The sequence below is a fragment of the Xyrauchen texanus genome, chromosome 43, assembly GCF_025860055.1.
Source record: "Xyrauchen texanus isolate HMW12.3.18 chromosome 43, RBS_HiC_50CHRs, whole genome shotgun sequence".
NCBI classification, from domain to species: domain Eukaryota; kingdom Metazoa; phylum Chordata; class Actinopteri; order Cypriniformes; family Catostomidae; genus Xyrauchen; species Xyrauchen texanus.
This window is the reverse complement of record NC_068318.1, coordinates 3184529-3211943: the sequence shown is the minus strand read 5'-3', so window position 1 is coordinate 3211943 and position 27415 is coordinate 3184529. Positions and strand designations below refer to the sequence as shown.

Sequence of the window (27415 nt, the reverse complement as noted above, 5' to 3'; positions counted from 1 at the left end):
ACCCATAACTTCCAAATGCTGTCCCGTGCAGCAGACTGATAGAAATGCATATAGATGCGCTGTCAGCCACTGATGCGCCAACGCATTGATGCCCAGCGGTGCCAGGGCCAAGAGGGAAAACTAGAGGGGACGGTGTGACATCTCTCTTGAAGCAAAAAGAATGTGACATGCCTGCCTCAGCATGGCAAGGCATTTTATTTATAAAGCACAATTAAAAACAACAGTTAATTGCTGTACAATTTTTATAAAATATGCAAAAAGCAAAATATACAGTACACACCAATATTTTACAACACATAGATCTAACTAAACATAAAACAACAAGATTTCAACAGATCATTAAACAGGGTTCGACAAAAAAGCCAGGGAAAAAATGAGTATTTAATAGAGATTTAAATGACACCAGTGTGGTGGAAATTGTACTGTGCAAAGGCAATCTGTTTCATAGCTTTAGGGCCAACACTGCAAAGGCGCTGTCCTCCCATAATTTACGTTTAGACCTAGGAACTATCAAGAGTTCAAATCAAATCACTTTATTGTCACACGACCATATACTCAAGTGCAACAGTGGGTGAAAGTCTTGTGTACAGTTCCAAGCATTTTAGGGCTCCGAGCATTCTGACCAGTTTCTGGTCAGAGGACCTTAGTGATCTGGACGGTGAGTAAAATTTTAGCAAATCTGAAATATAATATGCTGCAAGGCCATTTAAAGATTTAAAAACAATCTATAAAATCTTAAAATCAATCCTGTAACGGACCAGCAACCAATGTAAAGAAAACAAAATGGGAGAAATATGGGCCCGTTTCCACAAACTTGTCAACAATCTAGAAGCAGCATTCTGGACTATTTGTAATTGTGATAACGTGGATTGACTAATCCCTACATACATGGAAATACAGTAATCCAGGTGTGAAGACACCAAAGCATGCGTCACTCTTTCAAAATCAGAAAAGGACAAAATTGCTTGACCTTTGGCATGAGAGCGCACTCCTTCCTGGTGATTGATGTAGGAAACCACCGTCCTGTTTTCCGACCTGATGAGGACATGGTTGTCCTGAATCTCTAGGAGAAAAAACTTTTAACGGCATCAACACAGTCAACATCTCCAGACAGTTTATGTGCCAATATTGCAGCTGGCCCATCCAAACCCCATAGGCTGGATGACCCTCGTATACAACACCCCAACCCGTGGAGGAGGAATCTGTCATTATCACCTTGCTGCTACACACCAGTCCTAATGGAACACCTGACATCAGAAGGCGGGTCTGTTGCCAATGTAACAGAGTTTGGTTGCACCCACGTATCACTTTGAGACAGAAGGTACATCAAGCACTGAAAAGGTCTCTCGTGCAACATGCCCAGGGGAATGACCGCAGAAGCCGCGATCATGAGTCCCATAAGCCGGTAAAATGTTCTCGCAGAGAGAACCCGTCCCACTCTTAACATTGCTAAACATTGCCGTAATGACAGAAACGCAAGCTGGAGACCAGTACACCTTCATCGTCTGCGAGTCCAGCGCCACTCCTAGAAACTAATCCGTTGCCCTGGCAATAGAACACTCTTGTCTAGGTTTACACGCAGCCCTAGATTGCTCAAATGGCTGAGAACGACATCTCGATTCTGGGCAGCCAAAGGCTCCATGTGGGCTAACACCAAGCAATCGTCGAGATAATTCAAAACGCGGATGCCGTGAAGCCTCATGGGTGTCAATGCTGCATCAAAGCATTTCAGTTCCCTGCTGGGCATCAATACGTTGGCGCATCAGTGGCTGACAGCGCGTATTTATGCATTTCTATCAATCAGTCTGCTGCACGGAACAGCATTTGGCACCCCTGGCCGGACTTGTGGAAGTTATGGGTATGGCCCCTCAACAGGAAGTTCTTGGTTATCCCAATTATAAATGCATGGTGCCAGTGCAAGTCCGAACAGAAGGACGCAAAATTGGCAGGCTTTGCCCCCAAAAGGGAATAAATCACTTGTGCTTTATCGTTCGAAGTACCCAGTTCAAAACGCACTTCAGCTACTGCCAAGCCAACAGACAGGCATACAGAGTAATTAATGCATGGCTCTTGCCTGCAGCGCAACCTGTAATCAATAGATGGCATGCTTAGTTTACATTTGGCGACTGCCCCAGAACCAGCGGCACAGTGGAGGGAAGTCTTCTCCTCCAATCCTGTGGCTGGATTTTGATAATGATGGGAATTTTAGCATGTTTTGCCATTATTGTAATTAGGCATAAATGATGAGTGCCCTGAAATGTATCTATAGCAAGGAAACTGTCAGAATAAACCTTTTCCATAGTATTTTGAATGGGGAAATATTTATGAACATTGGGGGGAATATTTATTTGAGAACTGTTTTGCCACAACGGCCCCAGCATTCTTCATGGGGGGGACAACGTGTGGTGCTTTATGTTCACAGTGTTTTGTGTACACTTGTGAATGATGAACTTTGAATTCTGTTATGCATGTCTCAACTTTTGGTTATGGAGACTGAGGCCAAATTCGATCAGGCAATTATTAAAAGTGGTCACTCTGAATGCATTTACAGCAGAGAATGCAGGATAAACTATCTTCCCTAGCATAGAATGGGGAAGAATGTGCGAACATGGAGGAGCTATGAGCAAGCAGGTTTGCCACAATGGCCCCATCATTCTTTATGTGGGGACAATAAAAGCTAAAAAAAATCTCTGGATTCTGAGATAACCTTGGGGGAGCTTGGCAAGGTAATTAAGGCCTTGCCTACAGGCAAGGCTCCAGGACCATATGGCTTTGCCAGAGTTTTTTTTTTTTAGATCTTACGCTGCGGAATTGGCTCCACTTTTGCTAGAAGTTTATACTGAATTATTAAAGAATGGAAAACTTCTGCCAACCATGATGCCATCCAGGATCAGTCTGATTCTTAAAAAGGACTGCCAGTTGCTCCCATCTCGCTTGATGCTGAAAATGCATTTTGCTATGGTAGAATGGGATTATCTTTTTAAGATTTTGAAAATGTACGAGTACGGGAATTATTTTATTGGTTGGATTGTTACTTTATAGACACCCGGTAGCGCCGGTACAAACAAATGGATGAATTTTACTCTGGATAGGGGCATCCAGCAGGGTTGCCCTCTTTCCCTATTATTGTTCTGTCTTGCCCTGGAACCATTAGCATCTTTGATAAGAAAGGAGGATGATTTTCCAGGGGTGGTGGCGGGAAGATATTTTATCATTCATCTCTGACCCTACTAGATCTATACCTTGCCTCCACAGAATTATTAATTCCTTTTCTAAATTAAGAAAATTGGTCTAAATCCGAACCTTTGGCTCTAACAGTGTACTGCCCGGTTACGGCTTTTCAGCCGGCCGCCTTCCAGTGGCCCAAACAGGGCATTAAATATTTCTGTATTTTATTCACAGCAAATTTGTGTGATTTAGTTCATTAATTTTGACCCTTTAATAACAATGTTTTCGAGCAATGTGGGCAGGTGGGCTTCATTACATTTATCTATGGTTAGGAAGGTTAATGTTATTCAAATTAACTGTATTCCAAAATTTAGTTACCAGCTACAGTCTCTCCCTATAGATATCCCCCTTTCTTATTTCAAGCAAATTAATAGCATAGCGAAGTCCTTCATTTGGAATGGTAAACATCCCAGATTACATCTCAGTAAATTACATAGGCTGATTGACAAAGATGGGCTAGGCCTACCCAAGATTTAGTTTTATTATTATGCATTCGGTATCAGACATTAGGCTCATTGGTCGCTTCCACCTGAGAGAGCCCCTCTCTGCTTTGTATTGAACAGGAAGTCCTTGCCCATATTTCGCCATTGCAAAGCATTTCTATCAAACTAATCAGAGAAGTTAAATTACACCCCGTTATCTCGCATTTGCACGTGGTATGGACAAAAGTGTCCAGAGTGTTTAACATTTATTTAAATGTTGCCTCGCATATGGCTGAACCCCAAATTATATATTAATAAGTCCCCTTTCTGCTGGTCAGAGTGGATTGTGAGGGAGGTTAATACACTCTGTGACCTACATGATAGTGGAGTGTTGAGATCCTTTGAAAATTTGGTTCAACATTTTGGGATTCCCAGATCTCAGTTCTGTAGGTATTTACAGCTGCCCCACCTGCGCTATACTATTTTTAGGACTAGCATACACCCAATCCCTCCTAATTTAGAGTCTGGGGGATGGAGCATAAACTTCTATCAAGAGATTTTGGGAGAAAGATTTAAACTTGGTATTGGAGGAGAGAGTGTGGGCTAGGATTCTATAAAAGGTCAAGTCTGCATCTAGAGATGCAAGGGTGCACCTTATGCAATTCAAGATTTTACATAGATTCTATTGGATCCCCTCTAGATTGTATACGCTTAGTCTTAAAGGCAAACCCACCTGCTGGCAATGCCAGTCAGAAGATGGAGACACAACCCATGTTTTTTGGTGGTGGGATAAAATCAAAGAATTTTGGTTGAAGGTTCAGAGTTTTACGTGTGACATATTGGGCACTCAAATTTCATTTTTCCCCAGACTCTTTATTTTTGGCGATGGGGCAGTCATCATAATAGGGAATAAACATAAAAATTGGCCCACGCTGGTGTTATGATCAGCAGACAAATTATTTTTAAGGGAAAGGAAGTCGGCTGGAGCACCCTCATTACAAGAGTGGTGCAAGGAGATGGGGAGGGTGGTGGCTTTTGAGGAAGTGTAATGTAGATGTCTGGGGATCTTGGATTAATTTGATGGAAAATGGGGCAGCTATTTGCTGTTTTTGGAGGGCTCTCGTGGAGGGGCAGTGGAGAGAGATTACAGGGAATACCTCTTAAGAGCTTTTTGGTATTGGATCTAATATACATGTTGTGGCTTTTGATTTTTTGACAAGCTTTGTTAACCCTTCATCACCTATTACAGTGAAGGATTGAAGTTGCTTTTGAGGAAAATTATGAGACACTTATTTTCTGAGGTGCTGTGACGGTTTATTGCATAATTCCAATTTTATTTCTGATTATTAAAATTTTTATCAGTAAAGACATTAATGAAGAATTGTGCTGTGATGGAATTTAGCCACAGTACTGAATAAACACCTAGGATTGTTGTGGTTATTTCAAGTCAAGTGGTTTTTATTGTCATTCAACCATATACAGTTAGTACAGTACACAGCGAAATGAGACAACGTTCCTCCAGGACCATGGTGCTACATAAATCAACATAGGACAAACACAGAACAACATGAGACTACACAGACAAAATAACATTTCTACATAAAGTGCTCGTGCAAACGTGTGCAAAAAGTACGGGACAGTACAATAAATTACTAAAATGAACAGGACAATAGGCACAGTAAGAGACACATTTGTAATCGAGTAGTGCAAAAAGATGACACTTTCTAAAAATGCTAAATGTAAACATAACATACTATGAAATAGAGTTCTATGGACATAGCAGTTATTGAGGTAGCAGCCATTTGTAAAGTGACAATGAATTAAAGTCCAACTCTGGACATGTGCAAAAGTGTGTGTGTGTGTGTGTGTGTGTGTGTGTGTGTGTGTGTGTGTGTCCAGTCCCTGAGTATTGAGGAGTCTGATGGCTTGGGGGAAGAAGCTGTTACACAGTATGGCCGCGTGGGCCAGAATGCTTCGGTACTTCTTGCCAGACATCGAGTGGTCACTCTGTGCTCTCCCAAAGTCAACAAACATCTCTTTTGTTTTGTCCACATTCAGAGACAGGTTGTTGGCTCTACACCAGTCTGTTAGCCGCTGCACATCCTCTCTGTATGCTGACTCTTCGTTCTTGCTGATGAGACCCACCACGGTCGTGTCATTGGCGAACTTGACGATGTGGTTCGAGATGCGCATTGCTGCACAGTCGTGAGTCAGCAGAGTGAACAGCAGTGGACTGAGCACACAGCCCTGGGGGGCCCCAGTGCAGTGATGGTGGAGATGCTGTTCCTGATCTGGACTGACTGCGGTCTCCCAGTCAGGAAGTCCAGGATCCAGTTGCAGAGGGTGGAGTCCAGGCCCAGCAGGTTCAGCTTTCCAATCAGGTGCTGAGGAATGATTGTGTTGAATGCTGAGCTGAAGTCTATGAACAGCATTCGAACGTATGATTCCTTTTTGTCTAGGTGGGTGAGGGCCAGATGGAGGGTGGTGGTGATGACGTCGTCTGTTGAATGGTTGGGATGATACGCAAACTGCAGTGGGTCTAGTGAGGGGGCAGCTGGGTATTAATGTGCCTCATGACGAGCCTCTCGAAGCACTTCATGATGATGGGTGTGAGTGCGACGGGAAGGTAGTCGTTGAGGCAGGACACTGAAGACTTTGGCTTGGGAATGATGGTGGTGGTCTTGAAGCACATTGGAATGACAGCGCTGCTCAGACAGAAGGAGTTGGCTAAAATATGCTGGCCTGGCAGCTTTTAGTGCATGTCTGTAGCTACAGACACTATCCTTCCATGCACCGCAAAATACCTCTAATTTTGTATTCTTCCACTTGTGCTCCAGTTTCCGAGCTGCTCTCTTGAGAGCATGAGTGTGATCATTGTACCATGGTGCGGGGCTTTTTTCTTTAATTTTCTTTAATCAAGAGTGCTAGACAAGACTGTATTAATATTTTCTGTTATTACATCAAGCTCTTCTAGACTTTTTGTCTTACTGAGTATGTGAAACAATTCTGGAAGATTATTAGTGAAGCTGTCTTTAGTGGTCGAAAATATTAGCTGATCGCCGCAAACAAGAAACAAGGTAATGATCTGAGATGTCATCGCTCTGTGGTAGAATTTCTATACAGAAGTATCAACATCAACTCCATATGACAATTAAATTAAATTAGTTGGTCCTGTCACAATTTGTCTGACTCCAAATTAGTTGAATATTGATAAATACTAATCCCAATGTGTCATTTTCATTATGTGAATAAAGTCAATTGAAATAAAACTGAAGTGGATCCGCACACTGTTTAATTATTAATTATACATCAAATATGTTTAATTATTTCATTAATTTAAAAATCACAGCAACGTTTTGATCAGAATGATCTTTTCAGGCAATTTTGAAGTCAACAACAATTACATCTCTATCTACATTAACTACTAGATCTGATAGAAAATTCACCAAGGAAATCTTATTTTTTTCAAGATTGACCTTAATCACATTTATTCTAAATGATTTAGTGAGGGATTTTTTATTTTTTTTTGGTAGACAGTCTCTATATGATATCTAGGTGATACAGTCTCTGTGTTGTAGTTTATGTGACCTGTGTGAAGTCTCAAGGCAGCTAGCAGACGTTCTTATTAACCAGTTTGTCTGCTTCCTGACCTGGGCCCCTATAGTAAAATACTTTCATTATTACGAATATGAGCCAAATTACTAGAGAGGAGAGTGGCACCTTCCCTGGAGGGATGGAGTCCGTCTCTCTTTAGCAAGTCAGGTCTACCCCAAAAACTCTTCCAATTGTCTATATTACAGTGTCTGACATAATTTTTGCAAGTTCACACACAAGTTAACATTATCCTTAGTGATCTTCAACTGGCGAAGCCAGACATTGCTAGTGTCGATGTGAATAACAATTTTAGAAAATCTACATTTAGCATAAGCTAGTGCTTGTAAATTTGATTTGATGTCAGATGCTCAATACCCTGAAATGCATTTAACAATGGTGGCTGGAGTCTCTATTTCCACATTCCTTACAATAGAATAACCAATTATTGTCAGTGGGTGCATAAATTATTTTTTCCCCTGTTCATGAAGTGCTCTGGATATTCCTGCATGCAATTGTTTTGAAGGGTGTGTTCTAAAACTTGGCACATTTTTCTAAAAATGGCTAAGAATAGTTAGTTCTGAAAAGGTATAGTGTTTCTATTTATTTATTTTGCATATTGCAAACCATTTGGTTTGAAATGTTGGATCAAAGGTAATAACATTCATACATTTGCAGTTGTGGCTAAGGGTCCAAATTCGTTAGAGCCAGTGTATGTTTTACTTTTTCCTTTACTTTTTTAGTTATTAGTGAAGGTTATTAGTCTGCATTACCTATGTAATTGTAGTAGGGTGCAATGGGGCTACAGGCACACCTTAAGGAAGGAAATTTTGCTTTTTTCTGGTCCCAAAGTATTTCAAGATTGAAGAAACACATTTATTTGTATAACATTTTGATGGAGCAACAACAAAAGAAATGACAACATAAGGTAGTTTTGAATAAAAAATTGTTTTTTAAAGGGTCACGAGGGAGCCTTTTATCCCACACCTGCGCTCCCACACCTGTGATAAATGGCTCCCTCACATAGGTCCCTAGGGGGGTTATATTGATGCAGTGTAAATACCACAGTAATAGTTATAGGGTACAATTTGTCAACTTATTGAAATACATTTAAGGCCACAATATGCTTTTATATATATATATATATATATATATATATATATATATATATATATATATATATATATATATATATATATATATCACCTTGAACAACATTGAAAATTACATTTTGTTAGTTTTGGATTTTGTAATTTATGTTCTATTTTACATCTTTTCTTACTAATTACATATTAGACGTCCTCTAAAAACTGTCTCATTTATTGATTTATTAAAGCCCCTTTAATATCATAAAAATCTCGCCAAAATAACTGAAATTAATGTTTCATTTTTCTGCTAAGAACTTGAGTGATCCTCGATATGAAGTATTGGAACGTTCGCCCTCCTGTAACCATGGATATGGCATAAGGATTCCCTGCCGATTCGCGCAAAAATGGCGAGCAAATCAGACGTGTGCTGTGATTGGCTGGTGCTCTCTCACCATACACCGTCATTCACTCACACCATTGAACCACCATGAGCGCTTCGTACATCGGCCCTCCTGTCCGAACCACTTATTGGTTGAGAATATCAATGGGGCTGGACGAAAATAACCTTCAGAACTGTATCTGAATGCTGATTGGCCGTGTGAGAAAGCTAGAGAAACATGAGCGCATATTGCACAGGTATAGTCCTCTGGTAATGTATAAATAGTATGTGAATTTAATACCGTTCAGCAGCCGTGTCATTTAATGACAAGAGACTATTACCACCTGACTGAACGCAGTTGAACAGGTAAGTGAAATCTAACGGGTTTCAACAATATATTTAATGCGGCACTAGCTAATGACCAAAATATGAATTACACAGTGGGATGACTTTCTTCCCATATTTCAGTTGTGTTGGAAAAATAGAAAAAGTAAAAGAACTTTGAATGTATGTAAAGAAACTCTAATAATGACTAACAACTATTAAAGTGAAATACTATGTTCACATCATAGCTGTGAATTAAACCTATGAAAGTTTAAAGATTAAGTTCTGTGTTAAACTACATTTTTAGGACTTAAATTGTGTGAAGATACTCTGCTCTGCTGAAGCTTTTGCTGTTTCTTTACTCAAGAAACTTGATCCTTCAGTTTACTCTCACATTCTAAGAGCAAAAAAAGGAAAAATCCCATTACTGCAACACATTTTAATAATATTTGTGTCAATTTGCATATGTATAGCCTATGGTAAACCATTAAAAGTGTCTGTTTCTGGAATTTCTCCCAAATCATCTCAAAATACAAATGATGTTATAAAAATAAGGCAGAAAAACTATAACAATGGGTTCATATTTATTAAAACTAAAATACTTGCTTCAAGTATTCATTGAAATTAGATAATTGTAATTTGGTCAAGTGTAAAAGTCCATATTGTGAACTTCCTTTACTACCTACTATCTGAACTGTATAGTCTATGAAATATTAGTTCATATTAGAATTATGAATAGTGCATTAGAATTTGTAGGCAGGGTTGTGAGGGTTACTTTTGAAATGTATTCCACTACAGATTAAAGAATACATGCTGTAAAATGTGATTTGTAATGTATTCAGTTAGATTACTCAAGGTCAGTAACATATTCTAAATACTTTGGATTACTTCTTCAGCACTGGTAGATTTTTTCACTTGTCTTGACTATAAAAACTCTGTCAGTACAGTAAGACAAAATACACATGTTAAAAATACATTCTCTGAAAAACCTAAATATCTTATGCGGTGTTGTTTCTAAAACAAGATCAATCAAATTGATCTAGTTTTATATATTTTTAAAGGACAACAATACAACAATTATTATCAAGAATATGATTTTGCCCTAATATCAAAGGTCTTTTTAAAAAAAAAAAAAAATTATGATCTAATGTGAATTTTCTTGATTAAATTATGATCGTGTCTGGTAACATGTGCATGTAAAATGGCTAGAAATAGCATTTTAGCTTAGCATAAAGCTGACAATTTACATAAGGTTTATTTATATTTGTTCTGCTCCAAACTTACTTCAAACTTACTTCTCTGTCCGCTCGTATGAATGTAACACATCATTTATCTATAAATGATTCCATCTGAAATGACTAAATATTCAATTAAACAAATGACAATAAAATGCAAAGTAATCTCTTCAGTAATCAAAATACTTTTTTAATGGAACTATTCTAATTACCAATTATCTAAATTGTAACTGTAGTGGAATAGTTACTTATATTTTGTATGTTAAATAAGTAATCCCGTTACATGTATTTCGTTACTACCCAATCCAGCAGGTAGGTACGTTGATGGTTAGCACTGGGGTTTTTTTGTATGCAGATCTGATGAAATTATAAAATAAATATACAAACAAAAAAAATAATTGTAGAAGAACAATTTTAAAATATTTCTTTTTAAATTATACTCCAAATTATGGAAATCAAAATGTTTTCTTGGATGTTCAGTGATGTAAAAATATTCTTATGTGTCATTAATTTCAATGACCTAAAAATTATTCTAATTCTTTACATTTAATAATTGTATTAATTTTAATTTGTATAAAGATTGAGACTAGTATGCAACAATTCAAGACGCAATTTTATGAGGTGTAGTTTGCTTCTGCATAATTAAGTTCACGTATTTAGTACGTACCCTACTGTAGTAGCCTTGCGTGAATTTAGATACAGCCTTTTTCTTTTAATATTCTTTTAATATCCACAAAAACAACCTCTGTGTTTCTATCATAGGAGAGAGCATAACGGTAAACTAGCGTGTTACGGCAGTAAATTGCCGTTTGCGGATACCATACAAGTGAACGGGGAGAGCCATAAACTTACACCTATGTGTCATAAAATTGCCTGTGTCTTCTATTATAAAAAATCTATATTATCATAGTAAATTTAACACACAGTTAATTCCAAAAGGATTTTTTAATGTTAAACATGTTGAAAATTTGCAGACAGATGGTCAATTCATTAAGTCATGAGCTGTTTCCTTATAAAACCAGTTTATTTAGCACACTCAAGCATCTCCTCCATTGACATCCATTAAAAAATGGCCTCATGTCTCCTCACCAGTGTACCACCATACAATGTCTGAGAGCGCCGCTGTATGCTATTTTATGCTAAGCTTGTAGGCTCACTATAGATGAAGTTACTGTTTACAAACAAACACTCTGCACCGCCCCTTCCGGGTTCTTTTGGTAGCCCAGAAAAGAACTGCTGTCTATGGGCGCTTTGCTCAAATTGTTCTGAAACTGCCTAAAAAGTGCTGTTTGTAGGGTTGAAACACTCTGTTTTCCACATATTATTGGAGAGTGGGGCTACTTTAAATTTGCACCAGATCGTTGCATCAGGAAAAAAACAGGATTTTACATAAATTATGATAATTCACAGGTCACCATCATTGTTATCGCATCTGCTCTGTTAGACACAATCTGCAATCTGCAGCAGCAGTTAGTATATATTAACTTTTTTTTTTTTTTTTTTTTTACAAAGAAATTGCATAAACTCTGATTGCAAACGGCTTTTTTTAAAATTGCATAGTGCTGTCGCTGTGACGGATATGAGGTCTGTCTAACCTAACGATATTATATGATCAAGACCACCATGTAAGATGTAATGGGAGGATCAGATCCTGTCTCCATCACCGCAGCACATGGACTACTGTTTGTGAAAGGATAAGTGAATAAAAATAATGTCATACTGCTAAAATGATGTCTTAATTTATTTTGATTGCAGTAAATAATATTGTTCAATTGAAAACAGCCGTTATTACGTTTTGATATGGAATATGTTCATACTGAAGTAAGAATATTATTATTTATTTTATGTGGGTTATTTTAAGCAGTAAAGATACATATTGCATGTCTACAAGTTCCACAAGTTTCAAGTGTGTTAAACATGTGAGGATGTGTAATCATCAACCTGTTACATGTCCGACATAATCATATAGGCTCATTGAACCAAGTTTAAAATTATTTTGCTGATATTTCAGAAAAGAACCCACATAATTTCTTCACTGTAAACCATAGATAACCCATATATAATAACTTAAACATTCAAAGACGTTATTACATTCTATAAAGCTTAAAAGATTATTAAAACTGCAGTGCTGCCTATTTCCACCATTAAAATCTGCTGCTCGAAAGAACCCGGAAGACGTCAGAGTAATTTCTGCACAGTGTTGCCAACTAATTTTCAGCGGAAGTTGCTAAAGGCAGGTCGATTTGTTGCTAAAAGTTGCTAAATGACGTTGTGACGTCATTGCGCTATGACGTCATTACGTAATCCCAACGCAAAACTACGCCATTATGTAATACATAGATATTATTTGAAATACACACACACAGCATTTGTAAAAGTAATTCAAACAACACTTTTTCAATTAATGGTGGCATACACTGCTTTGTATGCCTCTCGCCGTTCTGGGGAATTAGAAAACCAGTTGTAGGTTTCCCTGATTAAGTATTCAACACATCTAGGGATGGTTTCTTTGGATGCTGCACTGACAGCCAATTGTAAAGAATGGCACACACAGCGGATGAGTACCAAATTGGGCAAAGCACATTCTTCCTTTAAAGTCTTGTGTATGCCATTGTGCACCCCAGTCATCACAGACGCATTATCAGTGCCAATACCCTGAAGATTCTCCTTTTTAAGGCTACACTTTTGAAGAAACTCAACTATTGCCTTTGCTATTGATCTGGCATCGCCGCCTCCAATTCAACCAGCCCAAGAAATGTGGACACAATTGTTCTTTTTTTAGCACTAAAATACGGAATCACCACAGCCAGGTATTTTGAGACACTGACATCAGTGGACTCATCCAAAAGGAGACTGAACCTCTCATCCCCCACATCTGATGTTATCCTTTTCAGAAAATAAGGAGCCAATACTCCCTTAATCATTTCTGTGCACTTGGTGCGGTGCATTTGGAAGTTTGTTGCTGCAACAGAATCTGAAAAGGCAGCTTTGCAAGTCATACCTAAATGGTCGCATGCTAGCAGTGAACAGTGTTCTGCAATGAACATTACCATAGTAGCTTCTGCACTTTTGGAGTTATCCACTTTCGTAACTAGCTGCGGTAATGTAGACTGCTTTGCGGGGTTATATGGTTTTGATTTATATGCTTTGCTGTAGCACAATGTTTTTTGATGTCACACATTTTTGCAAGCTGCCTGCCCGCGCAGCCTCTGTGTCCTGGCTATATAGACCTTATGTAGCCCCGCCCCTGCGCTCGTTGTCTTTTGTCTTCCTGTTTTCACATTTCCACAGCTATCTTAAAGGGTAACTAAACCCTAAAACAACTTTTTTTAGTTAATGATCTGTAAGACTGGGGCTTTATTAATGCTGTTCATTTATTCAAGTAATTTTGTTGACATACATTTTTTTACATTTGGGTATAAAGTGTTTTAATTCTACAATATATGGTGTAAAAACGTCTGAGTGCTGCCCTGTTCAGGTTGAACAGTGGCTACTGCAGTTTAATTTTCCTATTGGAAGTTGTGGTGCCCTTGCCCTGACGTAAGCAGGTACCAGCTCACCACGCCCTTGCCGTGTGTTGTTTGGATTAGAGTCACTTTCCAAAAGTTGCTAAAAGTTGCCAAATCTTTTTAAAAAATTGCTAAATTTGTTGCTAGGTGCTTTTTGAAAAAACAGTTGCTAGGGTAGTCTGAAAAGTTGCTAAATCTAGCAACAAAATTGCTAAGTTGGCAACACTTCTGCAACAGACCTTTTTAACACTCGGGGTTTGGAACGCGGAAGTAAAAGTTTGCAGGGAAAATTTCGACAGCGGTGAGTGGGAGTCCACAGCAAATATTATTTTCACTTACCCATTTGCTCTTAGACCTAAAGAAACCCCCACTATAACGTTTTGAATGAAAACAAATTGAGAGTGGTGGATTAAGACAATGCCAAATGTACTGTCACTCTCTCAGCAGCTGTAACGGAAACCCCCTCACAGCTGTGGTAACACGTTTTTTAAAACTAATTCCAGGGCACAAATAATAAAACACAAATAATAATGTTATTTAAACGTACACACAATATAAAAAAAATATATAATATAAAAAAGCTTGCTAGACTTACGCTGCAAAATAAGACGGAAACGCGTCATCAGTCTGTGAAAAATGGGGGGAAAAAGGGCTTGGACGCTCCAATAAAAAAAAAAAAATAGAAGGGCTTGGACGCAGCTCTCTAAACGGAAAAAGGTCCGTCACTAGGACCTCTCGACTATATACTCGACCGTATGATATCTCAGGACAGGACAGCTCTCTGTTTCTAACAGTCAGTTCTAGAAACTACTATATGATTGTAAGGTAAGCAGAACATATCGTGTGTCTGAATAAACGTATATCGCAGTGATTAATGTCATTTTAGCATTCAGCTGGTGTCACATGTAGGTGCAGTCATCACTTCGCTACCTTCAGTTATTACAACACGCCTTATAGAATACATATGAATGTGACGATTATTATTGTGTTGATTAGTTTCTAATCCAACGACAAGCAGGGAAAGCTGTTTCCACTATACTGGAAGCGAGAAACTAGAACCTTCCATAATCTATCGGCGTTACAGTATGTACATTATAGCATATATAGTTCTGTAACTAATTTTCAACAGCATGTGTCTAAGAAGCAAATACTATTACAGCAGGAGTGATTAGATCATCCAGTAGACAAACAAGAGCATTACTTAGCATTTGAGAATTTAGTAGTCTAATATATTTTGACCTTAGTTAAAATAAAGACAGAAAGACAAGTTAGCTGTTTATAACATACAAGCCGGTCTTAAGACTGATTTTGATTCTAGATTGCATGCTAGTGAAATGAATTCAAATTTGTTTATCATTAGCTATTTTAAATGAGGTTATGTCAGTGCTTGTGCTCTTTTTCTGTTTAAAAAACTGTTATTTAGTGGTTAGCTGCATGATAGCCTACCTGTTAAAGAGATTCTGACTGTAATGTGCTTTATTTGTATTTCAACACTTTAGGTATGCAAAGACCAACTAATAGTGTTTTTTGACATTCAAGTCTGTTTACTTGACATGGAAGGAGGCAAACTACTCTGTCCAGCCATATGTATGTAGGTTAAAGGTAATAATACCCTTTACCCAGTTAAAGGGTTAATCTCATTAGAGGAGAGCAGATCTGATGTGGGTTACAGGCTTTGTGCCTCTTTTGCTTCCAAATGGCTGAAATATGCTCCTCAAATTATGCCAAATTATGACTTCTCACTTGCATTGCAATCAGGTTTGATACGGTCATATCATGCTTTTTAAGTATGAATCTGATTAAAACACGTTAATGTCACATTTCACCCAAAAATCAAAAGAGAGAAAGAAAGGTTTTCAGAATGTGTGTGTGTGTGTGTGTGTGTGTGTGTGTGTGTGTGTGTGTGTGTGTATATATATATATATATATATATATATATATACACATACAGAGAGAGCCTGCGAGTGCGAGCAAGCTCTGGAAAAAATTCCAGAGACCAAAACAGAGACCGCTGCATTTACAATTTATAGGTATGCATGTGAGTAAAATTAAACATTTTGTTTTATTCCAGAAACTACTGACAAAATTTCTCCAGAATTCCAAATAAATATATCATCATTTAGATCATTTATTTGCCGAAAATAACAACTGGTCAAAAATAACAAAATACTAGCAGTGTTTTCAGACCTCGAATAATGCAAAGAAAGCAAGTTCATATTCATTTTCAAACAACACAATACTAATGTATTAACTTAAGAAGAGTTCAGAAATCAGTATTTGGTGGAATAACACTGATTTTCAATCACAGCTTTCATGTGTCATGGCATGGTCTTCACCAGTCTTTTACATTGCTGTTGGGTGACTTTATGAAACTGACAATTGACACCCCTAGTATAAATAGTAAATCCAGAGAAACCGCAAATTTTGCAGTGGTCTCTTAATTTTTCCAGAACTGTATATAAAATTAGGATCATTGGTCTACTGTCATGTTGCATGAATAATCTACACTTTAATTATTATTATTATTATTATTGCTTTATAACTTGGTGTGATGATTGGACTGACGTCAAATTAATCAAAAGTGTGTTTGAAGAACTCATCATTGTATCTTTGAACAAGACACTGAACATCAGGTTACTCCAGTGAGACTGTAATAATCGAGCTGTACGTGAAATTTGAGACTTGAGATGATGAATTGTACATGTTTATTTCAGTCCATTCAGAATGCCTGGGTCACTCCCTACGATTTGCGAAGCCACATGGCCTAAAGATGTGGGAATCATTGCAATGGAGGTGTACATGCCCTCTCAGTATGTGGACCAATCAGAGCTGGAGGAGTTTGATGGAGTGGGAGCTGGTAAATACACCATCGGGCTGGGGCAGGCACGAATGGGCTTCTGCTCAGACCATGAGGACATTAACTCTCTGTGCCTGACGGTCGTGCAGAGGTTAATGGAGAAAAATGGCCTATCGTACGACAGTGTGGGGAGACTGGAGGTGGGCACAGAGACCATCATTGATAAGTCCAAGTCCGTGAAGACTGTGCTGATGCAGCTGTTTGAGGAGTCTGGCAACACTGACGTGGAGGGAGTGGACACCACTAACGCATGCTACGGAGGAACAGCTGCTCTCTTCAATGCTGTTAACTGGGTGGAGTCCAGCTCTTGGGACGGTAGGTCGCTTAGGAATCCAACTTGATTTGTTTCTAAAATGTCAGACATGTAGTTAAACCTTACGAAACCTGTCAAGAACATGTTTGGGTGACATTTCACCCCCAAATCAAAAAGAAATTCGATTTTGCATCAAGAAAATTAAGTCTGTTTTTAGGATCATTAAGATTGTTTGCATTTTTTATATTATTGTTGCAATACATTATTTGTCTATATTTTTATTACAATGCACATTCCCCCCAAATTCTCATTCAGTGAAAATATAATTGTATATATTTATCGAAAAATGAAAATTCTGTTAGGATATTTAAAAAAAAAAAAAAAAACAAAGTCTTGATTGCTGTTTTTTTTTCGCAGTTGCAGTTGATAGTGACTCATATTAAAGCTAAACCTCCTGAGTCCCGAGCATGACTGATGTGTGCATTTTCCATTTCCCTTTTTGATTTGTAACTAGTACCTAATAAACAAAGAAAATTTTATTTTTCTTTCAAGTTGTGAAATGTTAAGTAATAACAAGCTATAGAAAGTACTTTTTCCTCAAATTGTTTGTATCCTGCAGTGTTGGTTATTCATGTTTTCAGACACCACAGCTGATTTTCTATAAAGTTAAATTAATAATTCTTATTCAAAGTTATGTCCAGCATCTTCCAATCACTGCCAACCATGTTAAAATAATTTTTAGCATTATAAAATTCTTAATCTATGTACTGATTATCATCGTCCCATGTCTGCCAAACATGTAGAGTGCTCCAAACATAATCTACAGCCTGAAGTTGAACTTTTTGATTGGATTTTAGGAGGAAATGTCTGCATAGAAAGCTGAAGGATTCACCCTTGCTCCCTATTTAGTGAACGACTTAACCTCTAGTGTGCTCTCTGTCTGCACTGTTCTCAGAACAGAACGAAATGCACCTTATTTTCATCCTAATGCCATATAAAGCCTCTGAAAGCAAAAATGTTCAGCTTTTGGATGAATACATTGATTCTCAATGTGAAAATGCACAATAAACAGGAATGCATTTACTAATGTTAAAGAATAGAACCATATTGTACAGCGATAACAAAATAAATATTAAAATTTATGTTAAAATGAAGTGAAATTACCCACAGATGTGTTATAGTTGAAAATTATTCTAAATAATGGAAAAAAATTGGATTTGAAGCGGCATATCAAATGAAAACTAGAGATGCTACTCTTTCTAAACAAACAGGTTTCAATCAAAAAACGTATAAGAGGCATTTTTGTTGACACTGCACGTGGAAATTGACGTCACGCTGTTGTGTCAAATGATGCGGTGCACCTGCAGTTTAACACTTAAATGACAATGTAGAGTTTTGCGAACAGTATTCAGTCTAATAGCAAAAGCCAAAATGCAACATCTACACATATGGACGTGGGGTCGCATGAGGTTAAAAAGCTCACAAAAGAGTATCATAAAAGTAGTCCATGTGACTCATGCGTCATATTCCAAGACTTCTGAAGACATACAGTCACTTTGCATGATAAACAGAACTAAATTTTTGTCATTGATCACTCTTATATCAAATGAAATCAAATAAGTCAACTGCACTGACAACATCAAACCTTATTGGTTCTTACACATCTAGTGGCCTGACGTGATGCCACAAAAAAACAGTGATGTTACAGGAGTTTGATTTGAGAGTGACTTAAATTTGGGTCTTTTCATCATAGAAAGTGAGTGTATGCCTTCAGAAGACTTGGAATATGACAAGTCAAATGGACTACTTTTATGAAATTCTTTGGTGCCTTTTTTTGTTTGTTTTTTTTTTTTTCATTTGAAAAAGTCCCTTTTAACCGCAACTGTATGGAAATCCACAAACGCAAATATTATTTTGTGTTCCGCAGAAGTCATAGATGTTTAGAACAACATGAGGGTACAATTTATGTTATTTTTGTATGAACTATTCCTTTAAACGTAGTTTTGATTTTGGGTTTAAATGTGACTCACCCACATGCTACTTACACATTAGTTAATAAAAGACCAAATACAAAAATATTGGATAAATATTGATTGATAAATTTGGATATTTTCATGTCACAGGTCGGTATGCCCTGGTAGTTGCTGGTGATATTGCTGTGTATGCCACGGGCAGCGCCAGGCCAACAGGAGGGGCTGGAGCTGTGGCCATGTTAGTCGGACCAAACGCCCCTTTGGCCTTTGACAGAGGTATGTGGCCTGCAACAACACAACCTGTCTTAGTGATCTTTGTCAAACTTGCATAGAGGGTTCTTACAAAACAGGCTTTGTTATCTCTGAGATGCAAAGGTTAACGTCAACACAGCTATGTATATCCAGTTATATTTTTGTATCTCTTTTTGTTTGTATGATAAAAACATATAATATATGGATTTTTATGCTCTATATAGGCTCTATAATTGCATTTCTGAACATAATGTAAATGTTTTATCAGGGCTTCGTGGGACACATATGCAGCATGCATATGATTTTTATAAGCCAGATATGGTGTCAGAGTATCCAGTGGTGGACGGCAAGCTCTCTATCCAATGTTACCTCAGCGCATTAGATCGATGCTATTCTGTCTACAGGAATAAGATCCATACCCAGTGGCAGAGAGGTTAGACAATATACCACATTCTCTCTAAAATAGAAATCAATAAGTTTGCTTGGGCTTATTTGACTGTTTGGCTTTGCTCTTTCAAGCCATAGTGGTCCAAAAAATGTAAAGTAGAGCTGTCAATTTTAAACATTTACACAATTAATCATGCCCCCTGACCCATTAGTAAATTCTGTAATTATATTTTTCTCAAACTGGAAGTAAATATAACTTTGTGTTTTATGAGCCAGGAGATATTTTGCGCAATCTCCAAGCTGCTCCTTTCCATAAAGTAAAAGTAGATGGTGTTCGGTGATTACCAAGCTCCAAAAATTATTTGTGCACTATATTCCAAATCTTATTCCAAATCCATTTGATAGTTTTGTGTTCGGAACAGACCAAAATGTTTAATTGTTCACTGAAAATTTAGCATCATGACACGTTTGATATCAGTCACTTAAAATATGTCATTGACTGTCTTGTGACTGATTTCGATGCTTCAGTTTGGCATGTGTGCTCACGTGAATGAGGTTTGAGAGCTATAGCGAAGGGAATATTTCCAGGAAATAGTGCACATCCCAAAAGAGCAAAGCACAACTAGATGCTCATTTAGCGACATATACATACTCTGTCATTTTTGATAATTAGTGTTTAAAAATGTTTTTGTGAAGGACTTCTCTCACTTGTGTTACAGAGGGTTTCGACAGGTGTTTTAGTCTTGAAGACTTTGGCTTCATGGTGTTCCACTCTCCTTACTGCAAACTGGTGCAGAAGTCTCTGGCTCGTCTAATGCTCAATGATTTCCTCTCTCATCCTTGTCCAAACACAGAGAGTGGCCCCTTTTGTGGACTGGAAGCTTTCAGGTAAATATCCTCCTTTCATGGGAGAGGTTCTTATGTTGTTCCTTACGTTTTCTTTCAAAAACGCAAAAGGAAAAGGCGATAATTTGAAATAAATTAACGCTGCTCTTTTCCATACAATGACAGTTCATAGTGATGTCTGTCAAGCTCGAAAAAAGGTTAAAAAAAAACTTTTAAGTAGTCCATTATATTCAAGATCTTATGAAGCCATATGCATGTGATGAACGGACTGAAATGTAAGTCATTCATTTTTTATCCCCCAATTTTATCATCTCAAGGGTGTCTAATCAACTGAATTCATTTTTATATTTTTTTTATCAAATTAAAATAATTATTTTTCAACAATTTTATTTTTAATTTTAATAAAATAAAGTGCCGCACAACAGCTTCACAGTATTAAATGAACACATTTGATGAAAGAAATCGGTGAATATTTGCAGCACAAGACTACTACAGTTAATTCAAAGCATGCTGACATTCAGTACACTCTCTAGCTTGTGTGATATACAATGTTAAATATAATGATAATAATGAAAATAATAATAAAACATTTATTGTTCAAGTATTTTTTATGATCAGCATTATTACTACATGGAATATTACTGTCATAGTCTCTTCAATTTAATGCATCTAGTTTAAGCAAACTGTTATTTGGCGGGGGAGAAAAAAGTGAAGACCTTTTGAGTTACACAGTTCCCCTGTGTATTTGTGCCACTCGTTCATTCAGAATGTGCACAGAGCATGCAGACTGTTTACTAATTTAAATCAATGTGCATCCATTTGCAGTTTACATGTGGCAATATCACGATTTGAATCTGATTGTCAAATTGTCACCAATTTCATCCCAAATTTGTCCTATTCCATGAAATTCCAATTTTTAACCTTAATGAAATTTTTATGACTCCGTTCTGTGATTCCATCTGTGTTTGCTCCTTCAGAGCTTTGTTCCTAAACCTTTTTTTCCCTTTGTTTTTTCAGGGATGTAAAGGTTGAGGACACTTATTTCGACCGAGATGTGGAGAAGGCCTTTATGAAAGCCAGCTCAGAACTGTTTGAGCAGAAAACACAGGCGTCTCTCCTCATATCAAATCAGAATGGCAACATGTACACACCATCAGTTTATGGCTGCTTGGCATCGGTGCTCGCACTGTCAGTGTTCCTCATGTCTTCTGTTCCTCATCTTATTTCCACCAGTGTAAATTACCATGATGATTGAAACCATGAGAACTGTGAATGTGATGCACGAGTACTTTTGTGTTTTGTTCTACAGACACACACCACAGCAGTTGGCAGGACAGAGAATTGGTGTGTTTTCTTACGGCTCAGGCTTTGCTGCGACACTCTACTCCATCAGTGTCACACAAGATGCTACACCTGGTCAGTACTCGCACACAAGCATAAACTGCATGCCCCCCAGTTTCATAACAGCTAAGATTTTAAATGGAGAATGATGATAAATTCACAAACTAATTGTCCACAATGGATATTCGTTTGTTTATTGAGTACTTGAGGTCTTATGAAATGCTTATTCAAATGTGATTGAAATGAATAGGAAATGATGCACACTTCAGTGGTTAGTTTGAATAAGCATTTTAATTAAAAACATCTTTCTATATCAAAAGTCTTTGCATAAGGTGACAAATTTTGTTCTAAAATTATTGTTCCTATATATAAAAAAAAAAAAGAAAAATCAATGTCAATCTCAATACAAAAAAGCAGAAAAAGGTGCTGCCTTGAGCCCCGTTGTACCCTACATACCATCATACTGCCCTGCAGCAAGTCTTCACTATCAACAGTATAAGTCCAGACTGATTCACAGACTAACTGACGTAACTGTTTCTAAGGCTCTGCATTGGATAAGCTGGTATCCAGCCTTAGCGACCTGCAGGCCAGATTGGACTCCAGAAAGAAGGTTTCACCTGCTGTATTTGCTGAGAACATGAAGCTCAGAGAAGAAACCCACCATTTAGGTATTCAGATGTTTTCTTTCTGTCTTGTCTTTCATGAATATTTTGCCTGAATCTGAACTTTTGGATCTATTTGAATGTGGTATTTCTTGGACAAGACTAAAGGTAGCTAAATGCTCAAGCTGCTTTTTTAATTTTATTTTTTGTTTTTTACAACTAGAGCTTCAAGACCATAAAAGTAGTCCATACAGTGCATCCGGAAAGTATTCACAGTGCTATGAGGAAAATAATTAATTGAATCCATTTTGGAATAAAGCTGTAACATAACAAAATGTGGAAAAAGTGAAGTGCTGTGAATACTTTCCGGATGCACTCATGTGCTTTATTTCCAGTTTTCTAAAGTATGAAACTGCTTTGTATGAGGAACAGACCAAAATTGCAAATGTTGGTGCATGATAGCTCAGAAAGCCAAATCCTCCTTATAAAGAGACATGTTTACACTATAGAGTCATTTTTAAAACTGACAATTCCAGGAATTTGTACCTGTGGATGTAATTCTGCCCCAGAAATCTATAAAATGGTTCTTGCATTTCTACAGCAAACTACATCCCGCAAGGCTCTGTTGATGAGTTGTTCCCAGGAACATGGTACCTCACTCGGGTGGATGAAAAGCATCGTAGGCAGTATGCCAGACGCTCCGTGAATGATGACAGGCCTCTGGAGGCCGGACTGGTCAATTCCAGCATTGCAACTGAGGTATGCTGTGTATTAAATATTCAAAGAAAATAAACAAGCCTGTGGCCTGAAACATTTGAATTCAAGTTTGAATTTGCATTTGCATGCCTGCTTAAAGTATGTTTCTAGCCTTATATTTTACTGCAGTGAACTGATTTTTCTTTAGAAGAACAATGCAAAATTATTGTGTTTTTCTCTCCATCTCAGCATTTTCCCAGCCCTCTGAAAAAGATGCCCCGTGTCCCTACTTCCACATCTGGCCCTGAGGTTGTTGTCATTAGTAACGGGGATCATTAAGTTGACCTCTATGAGGTGCACATAGTGACGGGTCACAATGAGGACACATGATCTGTAAAAGAAACAAGCAAAAAAGGGCCCCAGAACTGTTGCTGCCTTTTGCTAAAAGGCATATCAATGAATTGTATGAAACACAAATGCATTTTAAATGTTCCAGAACTGGATTTGTTTGACCATCACTGTGTTTAAGATGGCTGAGGGAGATTTTGGAAATTAAGTGTTGGTACATGGAAATTTTTCTCTGTTTGCTGCTCAGATTTGTCTATGCAGATATCCTAAATTGTTTAACAGTTTCAAGTTCAAAAATCTACCTGTCGACATTTCACAAGCTCCACGTTTTCTTTTGTTAGCATTAAGCGAATCCAAACCTTTTAAAACAGACATTTTAGAGGGGCCTGGGTAGCTCAGCGAGTATTGATGCTGACTACCACCTCTGGAGTCGCAAGTTCGAATCCAGGGCGTGCTGAGTGACTCCAGCCAGGTCTCCTAAGTGACCAAATTGGCCTGGTTGCTAGGGAGGGTAAAGTCACATGGGATAACCTCCTCGTGGTCACGATTAATGGTTTTCGCTCTCAATAGGGCTCATGGTAAGTGGTGCGTGGATTGCGGAGAATAGCATGAGCCTCCACATGCTGTGAGTCTCCGCAGTGTCATGCACAGAAAGCCACGAGAAGTGGAGGCAACTGAGACTCGTCCTCCGCCACCCAGATTGAGATGATTAATTGTGCCACCATGAGGACCTAGTATGTACTGTAGTGGGAATTGGGCATGCCAAATTGGAGAGAAAAGGGTATTAAAAAAAAACAGACGTTTTAGGATCAGTAAGTACAAGAGAATAACACCGATGCCTTAAAAGTACGTGCATCCCTCACTGTTTTTTAATTGATCAAAAAGTCGCTGTTTTCACTCTTCTCACATCTGTTTTATTATGACCTAATCAGCTGTCAGAATAGTTTTTTGCTAAATCCTTTTATTATAAAACACATTTTGTTGTCTTATCAACATGGCCATGTCAGGGAAGTGTGCCTGGATTGCATATTAATGAGCCATAAACTTTATAAGTTTTATAGGTTTTTAATTATACAGTAATGATTGTTTAGTTGTTACTAAACTGACTTGTATAAGAAAACGATTAGCACTTATCTCTAGGGAAACAAGGATGATTCGATTCTACTTATGCTAGAATGACATGGTCTTCATTTAAAGTATATAAACTTGAAGTAATGAGTCTTTGATTATTGCTAATGGATAATAACTTGTGTTAATTTAGTGGAAATACATTAAAAACTATTAAATGATGAGATGAATGTTTCCATCAGTCACACTGGTAACAACTTTTGGACAACAGACAGTTTTAGTGATTAAAGTGAGGTAGAGCACCATCAGATTGTCATGTAAGCGGTTGGGATTTCAGAAAATCTGTTGAAAGGTTCACCCACATTTTCTTATTTATTGTAGCAACTTATTGATTAACAGTTCATTTCCAGCATAGAAATTGGTAATACTACAATATTGTGAAACTTGGCGCCTCATTCATGTTAAAGGGCTTAAAGTTAAAGCAAGTGTCAGTTTGACTGCTAGATGGTCAAAGCATATCCTCTAGAACCTCAGTCACATCTACAGTGTGTCTATGTTGATATCTGGAAAAAAATAAAGTGCTTCTGGTTTAACTGCAAATCCATGAACTTTAAGAAGCTTTATTGTATGCGTGTACAAAACACAAAGGGTTTATTCTAAAAGCTATGTTTATATATTTTTCTTGTCATCATGCTGCCGGGACAAGTTGACTGTAAGATTCTAACATGAAACGGCAAATGTTTACAAGAAGATTCCCTGATATCAGTTAATAAGTCCAAGTACTGGTTAGAAATGTACAGCGCTTGCTGTAAAATTATTTATATTTGTAGAGAAGAAAGTGTGGAACACAAGCTGAGACAGTACATCGCACAATGAATGTGGAAATCTAGTAATATATGAACTGAGGATGAAATGGTAATTTGCTCATGGTGTATCTGTTTATAATTTATTTTTTTACTGTTAATTATGGCAAATGTTTAAAAAAAATAATTCAACCCCTGAGGACTGGATTGTGTACAAAGCTGAGTGATGGTGTTCAGTTGTGCCCAGACTCTGGGATTGCCCTTAGGTTGTTATATGTACTTAGGTTAAATACTTGATGAGAAAATATGTGGCAGAATTAAGGGAGAAGTTGCCCAGGATGCTTGAGGATCAAACTAATACTCCCTGCCAATAAGTACTGCATATAAGTGGCTGCTAAAATTTGATTGGCTGTTGGAGACCTTTATTCATTTCTCTAAATATTATTTTAATGTTGACATTGACTAATGACCATTGCCTGTTAGTCAATATGGGCAATGGCCAAAAAATAGCTGAATTTTTTCTCTTTGACATGAACAGTTTTTTAGCAACAATTGCTATTATTTTATTATTATTATTAGTTTTTCAGAAATGCTTCTGGAAGCTACTGTATATTCATTCAAATTTATATTCATAGGTTTTTAAATGAAGAGCATAATGACCAGCAATTCGCAAATGAGAGATTTGTCAAGATTTAGGGATATTAGGTATATTCATGCTGTTTAGTCTGAGGGGATCTAGCTCTCCCAGCTGAGCCTGGTTCCCCCAAGGTTATTTTTCTCCATAAACTAACATCTTATGGAGTTTTGTGCTCCTTGCCACAGTCACCTTTGGATTGCTCACTAGGGGGGTCTAAAGACAAATGGTATTTTTAATGGATAATCTACAGTCACAGTGATGATAAAGACATTACAGAAATTACAGCTTTGCTTTCTGTTACAGCATAGTTTTCTGTAAAGCTGCTTTGAAGTGGTGTTGTTAAAAATGCTATATAAATAAAAATGATTTGATTTGGTACCATGGTGATAAAGGCAAATTACTAAATTTGCCATTTAGGGAAGTGTGGTTTTTTTTTTCCTGGTCACAAATATATATATAGAGAGAATATTGGCAAATAAAGAAGCCTGTGAAAAATATGTCTTTGTTGTTTATCCTTTTTGATCTTTCATTCAAAATATTCACAAAAATCTAACCTTTAATTGAAGTAATGGAAAGTTGGGAAAAATCTCATGTGTAAATAAATATTTTTCTCCAACACACATTTGCCAAAATTATTGACAGCCCTAGAAATTCTTATAAGTAAAATATATCTGAAGTATATTCCCATTCATATTTAAAAAATGCTAGTATGCCTGGGGGACTAGGAACATAAAATTGTTCAGACATGACTTCCTGTTTCACAGTGGTATAAATACGAGGTAACACACAGGCCAAATTAATCAGATTTTATCACAAGACAAAAGTAAAGAATATAATTCTGATGTGCGGGAAAAGGATGTTGAGCTTCACAAAATGGGAAGTGGCTAAAAGAAAATAGCTAAAGCATTGTAAATACCCATTTCCACCATCGGGGCAATATTGAACCTGTTCCAATCAACTGGAGATCTTAAGAATCAGCCTAAAAGAGGATGTGTGTCTATCTATATTGTCTCCATGCAAAGTGAGGAGGATGATTCAAGTGGCCAAAAATTCTCCCAAGAATCACAGCTGGAGAATTGCAGAAATTAGTTGGGTCTTGGGGTCAGAAAGTCTCCAAAAGTACAATCAGACATCACCTACCTCACAAGTTGTTTGACAGGATGTCTAGAAAATGCCTCTGCTCTCACCCAACAACAAACTCAAGCATCTTCAGTTGGTCAGACACTACTGGAACTTCAAATGAACACTATGGTCAGATGAAACAAAAATAGATCTATTTTGCAGCAAACACCAGAGATGGGTTTGATGCACACAGACAGGTAGCCATATGGAAAAGTACCTTATGCCCACGGTTAAATATGGTGGTGGATCTTTAATATTTTGGGGCTGTTTTTATACCAGAGGTCCTGGACATCTTGTTTGGATACATGGCATCATGGACTCCAAATATCAACTGATAAAACATAAACACTTTGCCTCTGCCAGAAAGCTTACAATGGGCCTTCCAGCAGGACAATGATCCAAAATAAACATCAGAATCAAACGTCTTCTCTTTACTGTTGTACATGAAACTTGG

General features: G+C 37.5%; 1 protein-coding gene across 2 annotated transcripts; it reads left to right on the top strand.

The window, feature by feature from the left end:
* The first annotated feature begins 8935 nt into the window (after nucleotides 1-8935).
* On the top strand, nucleotides 8936-26322 carry LOC127635962 (hydroxymethylglutaryl-CoA synthase, cytoplasmic-like). 2 transcript variants are annotated; one of them, XM_052116281.1, is made up of 10 exons: nucleotides 8936-9074; nucleotides 16491-16948; nucleotides 19010-19135; nucleotides 19380-19544; nucleotides 20218-20386; nucleotides 21362-21532; nucleotides 21654-21760; nucleotides 22228-22353; nucleotides 22889-23046; nucleotides 23233-26322. In XM_052116281.1, the coding sequence occupies exons 2-10, from the start codon at nucleotides 16501-16503 to the stop codon at nucleotides 23320-23322; spliced, it is 1560 nt and encodes a 519-aa protein (XP_051972241.1). In that variant the 5' UTR covers nucleotides 8936-9074; nucleotides 16491-16500; the 3' UTR covers nucleotides 23323-26322. The 2 variants fall into 2 exon arrangements, with proteins under 2 accessions (XP_051972241.1, XP_051972240.1); XM_052116280.1 differs by lacking the exon at nucleotides 8936-9074 and adding an exon at nucleotides 14466-14601.
* Nucleotides 26323-27415: the final 1093 nt, after the last annotated feature.